This window comes from Lactuca virosa, chloroplast, assembly GCF_052849685.1.
Source record: "Lactuca virosa chloroplast, complete genome".
In the NCBI taxonomy this organism is placed as follows: Eukaryota; Viridiplantae; Streptophyta; class Magnoliopsida; order Asterales; family Asteraceae; genus Lactuca; species Lactuca virosa.
In genome coordinates this window covers 110,001-120,000 of record NC_066765.1, presented here as the reverse complement: position 1 = coordinate 120,000, position 10,000 = coordinate 110,001, and the positions used below count along the sequence as shown (strand labels likewise).

Below are 10,000 nucleotides of genomic sequence, written 5' to 3'. Positions count from 1 at the left end.
CTATTTTTCTCTGGATAAAAAGAATTCTAATTGGGGCTTTAAATTGGTAGAAATGATCAAGGAGTACTTCCCACGATTCCGATCCAGAGTATACTTCTATTCACCGATTAAGTAAATAACTATCAAGAACGAAGTAATCCTTTAACTTTGTTTAACGTCCCCCTTTTTGAGAAAGGAGAATAGGAACGAAAAAACTCGAAAGACTTAATGGAATTGCACTAGAAAAAAATATCTTTTTTCTTTCTCTATATAGAGATAGAATGCTTGTCATAATTCGTGAACTAATGCAACGTCTAATTTGATTTCGTAATTAAAAACGTTAGGTTGAAATATCTATGGATATTGCTACAAGAAACATTTTATTCAAGGATTAAGTTATTACTCAACAAAGAAGAATTTAAATTATTAAAAGATAAGATGAATTCAGAAGCACTTTATTATAAATATAGCAAACAGAATTCCAGTGTCTAATGGGGACCTTACAATGGATTTGATTTTCTCTCTATATATCCTACAAACATATCAAGAAAAATAATAATGGACGGGTCCTTAGATTTATTTGTGACCTTTGAGGAGCCGTATGAGATGAAAATCTCATGTACGGTTCTGGAATAGGGATGGGAACAGTGATGTTATCATCCACTATGATTATCTAACAGCTCAAGTACAGTTGATATAGTTGAAGCGCAGTCAAAATATGGTTTTTGGGGATGGAATTTGTGGCGTCAACCTATAGGCTTTCTAGTTTTTCTAATTTCTTCCCTAGCCGAGTGTGAACGATTACCCTTTGATTTACCAGAAGCAGAAGAAGAATTAGTAGCAGGTTATCAAACCGAATATTCCGGTATAAAATTTGGTTTATTTTACGTTGCTTCATATTTAAATCTACTAGTTTCTTCATTATTTGTAACAGTTCTTTACTTGGGGGGTTGGAATCTTTCTATTCCGTACATATTTGTTCCCGAGGTTTTTGAAATTACTAAAAGGGGTAGAGTCTTTGGAACAATAATTGGTATCTTTATTACATTAGCTAAAACTTATTTGTTCTTGTTCATTCCTATCGCAACAAGATGGACTTTACCGAGACTGAGAATGGACCAATTATTAAATCTTGGATGGAAATTTCTTTTACCTATTTCTCTAGGTAATCTATTATTAACAACTTGTTCCCAACTTATTTCACTGTAAAAAAATACTTCTATATTCATATTCACGACTTGTCTCAAACAAGAGAAAGAAACAAGTATCCTATTTTTTATAGATATTCACGATATGTTCCCTATGGTAACTGAGTTCATGAATTATGGCCAACAAACAGTACGAGCCGCAAGGTATATCGGTCAAGGTTTCATGATTACCTTATCACACGCGAATCGTTTACCTGTAACTATTCAATACCCCTACGAAAAATTGATCACATCCGAGCGTTTCCGCGGACGAATCCACTTTGAATTTGATAAATGCATTGCTTGTGAAGTATGTGTTCGTGTATGTCCTATAGATTTGCCCGTTGTTGATTGGAAATTGGAAACTGATATTAGAAAGAAACGATTGCTTAATTACAGTATTGATTTCGGAATATGTATATTTTGTGGTAATTGCGTTGAGTATTGTCCAACAAATTGTTTATCAATGACTGAAGAATATGAACTTTCTACTTATGATCGTCACGAATTGAATTATAATCAAATTGCTTTGGGTCGTTTACCAATGTCAGTAATTGATGATTACACAATTCGAACAATTTTCAATTTGCCTGAAATAAAAACTTAAGAACTCATTTTGATCTAAAAGAATGAAGGTTTTTATTTGGTGAATAATTACAATTATATTGATTAGGGGGCGAGAATCCTATTTTAATTTATATTAAAAATCTATTTCTATAGTCTATATTGAGGATTTGCAAATATATAGATTCAAATTACTCTTTCGAGAGATTAAGCCAATAACTATATCTCCATCAATCCATATCCATGAAAATGGAATTTTTTTATAAGAACTATTATAAAAAAGTAGAGTTACTTCTTTTTTCCTGACCGGGTCAATAAAGTTATGAAAGATTTTGATTTATTTATCTCTGATTTTATATATAATGGATTTACCTGGACTAATACATGATTTTCTTTTAGTCTTTCTGGGATTGGGTCTTATATTAGGGGGTCTGGGAGTAGTATTACTTCCCAATCCTATTTATTCTGCCTTTTCGTTGGGATTGGTTTTTGTTTGTATATCTTTATTCTATATTCTAGCAAACTCCCATTTTGTAGCTGCTGCGCAGCTCCTTATTTACGTAGGAGCCATAAATGTTTTAATAATTTTTGCTGTGATGTTCATAAATGGTTCAGAATATTCCAAAGATTTCCATCTTTGGACCGTTGGAGATGGAATAACTTCGGTGGTATGTACAAGTCTTTTTGTTTCACTAATTACTACTATTCCAGATACGTCATGGTACGGAATTATTTGGACTACAAAAGCAAACCAGATTATAGAACAAGATTTGATAAGTAATAGTCAACAAATTGGGATTCATTTATCAACAGATTTTTTTCTTCCGTTTGAATTCATTTCAATAATTCTTTTAGTTGCGTTAATCGGCGCAATTGCTGTAGCTCGTCAATAATAACTCTTTAGAACTGGGAAAAACCTTGTTATGAGCTATCACATGCATTTCCTTTTTTCTATTTTTGTATATAAAATACAAATTGTTTCTTAGTAGTAGTTTGATCTATTCCCAATATAATATATTCCTTTATTCCATTACTCGTTATATTCTAGTCAATCCAATTGATTAAATTGTTGTTCATATTGAAATGAATCGAGATTGATAAGGAGTTGGTTAATGATGCTCGAACATGTACTTGTTTTGAGTGCCTATTTATTTTCTGTCGGTCTATATGGATTGATTACAAGTCGAAATATGGTTAGGGCTCTTATGTGTCTTGAACTTATATTAAATGCGGTTAATCTCAATTTTGTAACATTTTCGGATTTTTTTGATAGTCGTCAATTAAAAGGAGCCATTTTCTCCATTTTTGTTATAGCTATTGCAGCTGCTGAAGCTGCTATTGGACTCGCTATTGTTTCATCAATTTATCGTAACAGAAAATCAACTCGTATAAATCAATCGAATTTGTTGAATAAGTAATATTATCATATAAATTAGAATTTTCATAAATTAATAATTAATTCAAATTAGCATGTCTGCCACGTAAGGTATCCTCATGTTATCACAAATATACGAAATCAAAGTATTTTGGCGCTGTCAATCCAGAAGTAGATTAATAAAAAAACTCGGGGAACTCATCGATTCATCTAGTATTTAAATATATAATTCATTTATCAATTTACTAGATTGAAACCTTCTCACGTTCAAAAATGGATAGATCCAATGTCACATTCAGTAAAGATTTATGATACATGTATCGGGTGTACGCAATGTGTCCGAGCCTGTCCCACGGATGTATTAGAAATGATACCTTGGGACGGATGTAAAGCCAAACAAATAGCTTCCGCTCCAAGAACAGAGGATTGTGTCGGTTGTAAGAGATGTGAATCCGCCTGCCCAACGGATTTCTTGAGTGTTCGAGTTTATTTATGGCATGAAACAACCCGCAGCATGGGTATAGCTTATTAATACGTTACATAAACCCCTACTTGAGCCCATTTTTTTTTTACCGCCAAAACCTGTGCTCAAAAATATCTTATTTTTGGGCATAGGTTTTTCTGGTCCAAGTGTATCTTGTCTTTACCACGAACAAATTTCCTTGGTTAACAATAATTGTAGTTTTACCAATATTTGCGGGTTCCTTTATTTTATTTCTTCCACATAAAGGAAATAGGGTCATTAGGTGGTATACTATATGTATATGCATGTTAGAACTTCTTCTAACAACCTATGCATTCTGTTATCATTTTCAATTGGACGATCCATTAATCCAATTAGTAGAGGATTATAAATGGATCAATTTTTTTGATTTCCGTTGGAAATTAGGAATAGATGGACTGTCTATAGGACCCGTTTTATTAACAGGATTTATCACTACTTTAGCTACTTTAGCAGCCTGGCCTGTTACTCGGGATTCTCGATTATTCCATTTCTTGATGTTAGCAATGTACAGTGGTCAAATAGGATCATTTTCTTCTCGGGACCTTTTACTTTTTTTCATCATGTGGGAATTAGAATTAATTCCGGTTTATCTACTTCTATCCATGTGGGGAGGAAAGAAACGTCTCTACTCAGCCACAAAATTTATTTTGTACACGGCGGGAGGTTCCATTTTTCTCTTAATGGGAGTTCTGGGTGTCGGTTTATATGGTTCTAATGAACCAACATTAAATTTTGAAACATCAGTGAATCAATCGTATCCTGTGGCTTTGGAAATAATATTCTATATTGGATTTTTTATTGCTTTTGCTGTCAAATTACCGATTCTACCCCTACATACATGGTTACCAGATACCCACGGAGAGGCACATTACAGTACTTGTATGCTTCTAGCCGGAATTTTATTAAAAATGGGAGCGTATGGATTGATTCGGATTAATATGGAATTATTACCACACGCTCATTCTATATTTTCTCCTTGGTTGATGATAGTAGGTACAATACAAATAATCTATGCAGCTTCAACATCTCCCGGCCAACGCAATTTAAAAAAAAGAATAGCCTATTCCTCCGTATCTCATATGGGTTTCATACTTATAGGAATTGCTTCTATAACCGATACGGGACTCAATGGAGCTATTTTACAAATAATCTCTCATGGGTTTATTGGTGCTGCACTTTTTTTCTTGGCAGGAACGAGTTATGATAGAATACGTCTTGTTTATCTCGACCAAATGGGCGGAGTAGCTATCCCCATGCCAAAAATATTTACGATGTTCAGTAGTTTTTCCATGGCTTCTCTTGCATTACCGGGTATGAGTGGTTTTGTTGCAGAAGTGATAGTCTTTTTAGGAATAATTACCAGCCAAAAATATCTTTTAATGCCTAAAATTGCCATCACTTTTGTAATGGCAATTGGAATGATATTAACTCCTATTTATTCATTATCTATGTTACGCCAGATGTTCTATGGATATAAGTTATTTAATACTCCAAACGCTTATGTTTTTGATTCTGGACCGCGCGAGTTATTTGTTTCGATCTCCATTTTTCTACCTGTAATAGGTATTGGTATGTATCCGGATTTTGTTCTTTCACTATCAGTTGACAAGGTTGAAGGTATTCTATCTAATTATTTTTATAGATAGTTTTCTTAAAGAAAAAAACTCCTATGATTTTTAAGAGTTGGTTGACTAATGAAAAGAAAAAAGAAGAAGGATTTTTATTCTCTTAAATCTTAAATAAAGTAAAAACAAAATATGAATTTGAATTTTCACCCAATATACTTGGTCTTTGCGAGAACCGTGTGAATCACTACACTACTTGACTTGATTCACACGGTTGTCGCCGGTTGACACAAGGTGTTTTATATACACCGTATTCCGTTTGTATTCGTAAGAACTTTTCTGGAATTTAACTAGAGGTTAACGTAAATGAACCATAACTATGTAGCCCTATTCCTAATAGATTTACCCCAAAATAGCATATCCAAATTATAAGAAAGCCTAGAGTCGCCACAATTGCGGAATTTGCCCCCTGAAAATTTTTATTTGTTCGAATATGCAAATAAATTGCGAATACGATCCAAGTAATAAAGGCCCAAGTTTCCTTTGGATCCCAACTCCAATATGATCCCCATGCTTCATTAGCCCATACTGCTCCTGAAAGAATACCTATGGTTAAAAATATAAATCCTAGGCTAATCACACGATAACTCCAATAATCTAATTGTTGAATCAATTGGGCCTTGTAATAATTCTTAGCAGACAAAAAGTAATTTTTTTTAAAAATATTGTTTCTTTCATTCTTGTATTGGATTTCACCAAATGAAAAAGACTCATTTAATTTTAAGAAATTATTACTTTTATACCTATAAAAAATCTTTCTAAATGTAATGACTAGAAGTGCTACTGATAATAAGGATCCACAAAGAAGAGCCGCATAGCTCAATATCATCATACTTACGTGCATTATTAACCACTCCGATTGTAGAGCAGGTACTAATATTGTGGGTTTACGTATTTCAGTTAAAAGACCCGAAGTAGCAAAGCCCTGGGTAAAAATAGTACTTGAGGCAGTTATTTCGGTTAAATAATTTTTTCTTATTTTGAAATAAGGGACTATATGAATAAGGGAGAAACTCCATGAAAGAAAAATTAATGATTCATATAAATCACTTAGTGGGAAATGGCCCGAATAAATCCAACGAGTGATTAATAATCCTGTTAGACATAAAAAAGTAACTATCATCCCCTTTTCTGACGAATCATATGGTTTTATGATTTCATTGCCCAATAAGGTTATCAAATGAATTATAATTACAATTGAAACAATCGAAAAGGAAATATGAGTGAATATATGCTCTAAAGTTGAAAAGATCATAAAAATGAAAAAAAAGGGAGGGAATCCCCTAAATTAATATTAATTAAGAATTAGAAATCGGGAATTTAATTTATTTTTATTATAGGATCTATTGGATATCTTTTAGAATATGTCATGCCGCTACTCGGACTCGAACCGAGATGCTCTAGCACTGCTTCCTAAGAGCAGCGTGTCTACCGATTTCACCATAGCGGCTTACTCGAACTAATAATAGCCTATTTATATTCAATCGTCGATATTGAAAAAGTCAATTCAATCAAATAAGTTTTTTAGTCAACACTCAAATTGATAAAAAAAATGAGTTCAAAAGTCAATTTGAAGGTTCATTAGTTTCATTTATTAGGGTGTCCGTTTATTTATCTTAGGGCTTTGACATAGTTTATCCTATTCTAAAATCCAACTTTTGTAAGTAGATTATTCTCTCGATAGAATAAAAAAACTGTTTTCATTTTTTACTTTTATTGATACTTCATTATTTCTCGTTTATCTGATTTCATAAATTTCAAACAAAAAATAAATTTTCTCAATGAATCCAAAATAGGTTATTTTGGATTACTTCAAATTGACACATTATTTGTACATTGACAGATTAGTTATACATAATATCTCAACAATGAAGTTCTTTTATTAATTGGGCTCAAAATTGGAGATATATGGTAAATCCATTTCATATAGTAATTACTAAAAATTATAAAAAATTATAAATTAAGAAGTCATAAAGTTATCCAAAATTTTTTACCATGTAATCCATTAGTTTCAACAATCCATTAATTTGAACTAAAAATATTATATCTGCCCTTCCCGAGAAAGAGAAAAATTGTTCATTATTGTAAAGGTCGATGGGGAAAATAAGACTCCCCACCATAAAAATATTAGTGAAAATATACTACAAAGAAATAAAAAATCTTGTATTTGTTTCTTTATTCTTTTTTTTTTTTTTAGACATCTTATAAGATGGAAACCTGGTCTATTTCTTATTGATTAGAATAGGGACTGCCCATTGTTAATTTCATATTCAAAAAGTATTGAGCCAAATTTGTGAGTCAAATCCATTCCAATTATTCCAATATTTTAGGACTTATTTGTTTGTCGTACAAAAAAACTTTTGGAATTCCCAGTAGAAAGAGATTTCCCTAATGACAAAGCTTTTAACGCCGCCCAATATCCTTTCCTTTTCCAAATATTTTTACGAATACGCTTTTTTGATATAGAAGTACGTTTTTTTGGAACTGCCATTTGAAAATCATTGTTATAGTTGGATGTGAAAGACATCTATTATTCAAAACAAATTATTATTTCTTATTCATTATCTATTTTTTCTATAAATAATATTCTCTTCATAAAAAAGAAATATAGATATGTAAAAGATCCGTTAAATTGGATCAAAAATTACTCGAAATAATAAAATTTTGATTCCATACAAGATTTGTCAAACCAAAAATTTTTGGTTTGGAACTCTTAGTTCTCCTCTCCAATTTATATCTTTAGAATCTGCTAGGTCATAGAAATGAAACTTAATGATTTAATAAAAATAAAGAAAGAACCTAAAAGACCTTGATTTTCGTCATTCTAGACTTTATTTACAACTAATAAAATACCTCAATTGTAAACTTTTGCCTACTAAAAAACTTGAGTCTTTTTTTAGTCAAACTCGAGAAAAGAATACACCTAAATTCAATTTTGAAATTCGAATCAGATTACTAATAAATCTGTTAAAGGATTAAAGGATACGTGGTTTGATAAAAAAATATCTCAGGCGTTTTTTACCCTTTCTCGATAAAAAAAGTTCATTTTAGATCTATAATATTCTAACGTTTACTAAGAAATCGTTTTGATTGAAATGGAAAACAATCAATCCCATAATGAATTAGTTAATGCGTTGAAAGAAACTAACTAAACTCAAGAGTTTTTATTTCATTAGACCGATGACCTTAGTTAATCCTATAATTCATATCAGCATCAAGTACTCTTTTTAGCGTAATTTTTTATCCTTGCTCTATGAATCTAAATTATTATTACGAGAAATCCTCGTAATAATAATTTAGATTTACATTTTCATGTTATAAGTATTCATTTTTATATCTAACTTGGTCATCTCATTTGACCAATTGTAACTTCTTGTTTTGAATATTTGATTTGAACGATTCTGAAAAGACTCAGAATAAATACTAATCTAAAATTATTTAAAATTATTAAATAAGTTAGTGCATATCTTGATTTTTTATTGACTTTTTTCGAACGAGGTAAGATCCGGTGAATCGGAAACAATTAATTAAGAATAAAAAACTTTTTTTATGGAACAGACATATCAATATGCGTGGATAATACCTTTCCTTCCACTTCCAGTTCCTATGTTAATAGGGTTGGGACTTCTTCTTTTTCCGACGGCAACAAAAAGTCTTCGTCGTATGTGGTCTTTTCAGAGTGTTTTATTGTTAAGTATAGTCATGATTTTTTCCATGAATCTGTCTATTCAGCAAATAAATAGCAGTTATGTCTATCAATATGTATGGTCTTGGATTATCAATAATGATTTTTCTTTAGAATTCGGATACTTGATCGACCCGCTTACTTCTATTATGTTAATATTAATCACTACTGTTGGAATTATGGTTCTTATTTATAGTGATAATTATATGTCTCATGACCACGGATATTTGAGATTTTTTGCTTATATGAGTTTTTTCAGTACTTCCATGTTGGGATTAGTTACTAGTTCAAATTTGATACAAATTTATATTTTTTGGGAATTAGTTGGAATATGTTCGTATCTATTAATAGGATTTTGGTTCACACGACCTGTTGCAGCAAAGGCTTGTCAAAAGGCGTTTGTAACTAATCGTGTTGGCGATTTTGGTTTATTATTAGGCATTTTAGGGTTTTATTGGATAACGGGGAGTTTCGAATTTCGTGATTTATTCCAAATCTTCAATAACTTGATTTCTAATAATGAGGTCAATTTTTTATTTGTTACTTTGTGTGCTATTCTATTATTTGCCGGTGCGATTGCGAAATCTGCACAATTTCCCCTTCATGTATGGTTACCTGATGCAATGGAAGGGCCAACTCCTATTTCGGCCCTTATACATGCTGCTACGATGGTAGCAGCGGGAATTTTTCTTGTAGCTCGACTTATGCCTCTTTTCATAGTTATACCCCACATAATGAATTTTATCTCTTTGATAGGGATAATAACAGTTTTTTTAGGAGCCACTTTAGCTCTTGCTCAAAAAGACATTAAGAGGGGTTTAGCTTATTCCACAATGTCTCAACTGGGTTATATGATGTTAGCTCTAGGTATGGGGTCTTATCGCAGTGCTTTATTTCATTTGATTACTCATGCTTATTCCAAAGCATTATTGTTTTTAGGATCGGGATCTGTTATTCATTCAATGGAAACTCTTGTTGGATATTGTCCAAAAAAAAGTCAGAATATGGTGCTTATGGGAGGTTTAACAAAACATCTACCAATTACTAAAAATTCTTTTTTATTAGGTACACTTTCTCTTT

The 10,000-nt window shown here is 31.7% G+C and overlaps 9 protein-coding genes and 1 non-coding gene across 10 annotated transcripts in view, besides 1 other annotated feature; 7 read left to right on the top strand and 3 right to left on the bottom strand. All coding sequences in view use genetic code 11, as the record gives it.

Annotated features, from left to right (window-relative positions):
* Positions 1 to 1,188, top strand: part of ndhA (NAD(P)H-quinone oxidoreductase subunit 1) — a 2,145-nt gene extending 957 nt beyond the window's left edge. The window contains exon 2 of the mRNA in view: positions 650 to 1,188. Within this exon, the coding sequence (YP_010495997.1) occupies positions 650 to 1,188 (539 nt within the window). The remainder of the gene's footprint in view (positions 1 to 649) is intronic.
* Positions 1 to 10,000: part of a sequence feature (small single copy (SSC)) that runs on past both edges of the window.
* Positions 1,273 to 1,773, top strand: ndhI (NADH dehydrogenase subunit I). The gene has a single exon. It carries the CDS (start codon positions 1,273 to 1,275, stop codon positions 1,771 to 1,773), a length of 501 nt encoding a protein of 166 aa, YP_010495996.1.
* Positions 2,093 to 2,623, top strand: ndhG (NAD(P)H-quinone oxidoreductase subunit 6). The gene has a single exon. The coding sequence runs from the start codon at positions 2,093 to 2,095 to the stop codon at positions 2,621 to 2,623; it is 531 nt and encodes a 176-aa protein (YP_010495995.1).
* On the top strand, positions 2,843 to 3,148 carry ndhE (NAD(P)H-quinone oxidoreductase subunit 4L). The gene has a single exon. It carries the CDS (start codon positions 2,843 to 2,845, stop codon positions 3,146 to 3,148), a length of 306 nt encoding a protein of 101 aa, YP_010495994.1.
* Positions 3,392 to 3,637, top strand: psaC. Its single transcript has one exon. It carries the CDS (start codon positions 3,392 to 3,394, stop codon positions 3,635 to 3,637), a length of 246 nt encoding a protein of 81 aa, YP_010495993.1.
* Positions 3,736 to 5,256, top strand: ndhD (NADH dehydrogenase subunit 4). Its single transcript has one exon. It carries the CDS (start codon positions 3,736 to 3,738, stop codon positions 5,254 to 5,256), a length of 1,521 nt encoding a protein of 506 aa, YP_010495992.1.
* ccsA (cytochrome c biogenesis protein) lies at positions 5,522 to 6,490 on the bottom strand. Its single transcript has one exon. The coding sequence runs from the start codon at positions 6,488 to 6,490 to the stop codon at positions 5,522 to 5,524; it is 969 nt and encodes a 322-aa protein (YP_010495991.1).
* trnL lies at positions 6,606 to 6,685 on the bottom strand. The gene has a single exon. It is a non-coding gene; the product is annotated as a tRNA-Leu (tRNA).
* rpl32 (ribosomal protein L32) lies at positions 7,562 to 7,726 on the bottom strand. Its single transcript has one exon. It carries the CDS (start codon positions 7,724 to 7,726, stop codon positions 7,562 to 7,564), a length of 165 nt encoding a protein of 54 aa, YP_010495990.1.
* The window catches only part of ndhF (NAD(P)H-quinone oxidoreductase subunit 5), a 2,229-nt gene continuing 1,013 nt past the window's right edge, over positions 8,785 to 10,000 (top strand). Inside the window, exon 1 of the mRNA in view lies at positions 8,785 to 10,000. This exon is cut by the window's right edge and continues 1,013 nt beyond it. Coding sequence (YP_010495989.1) covers positions 8,785 to 10,000 — 1,216 coding nt within the window.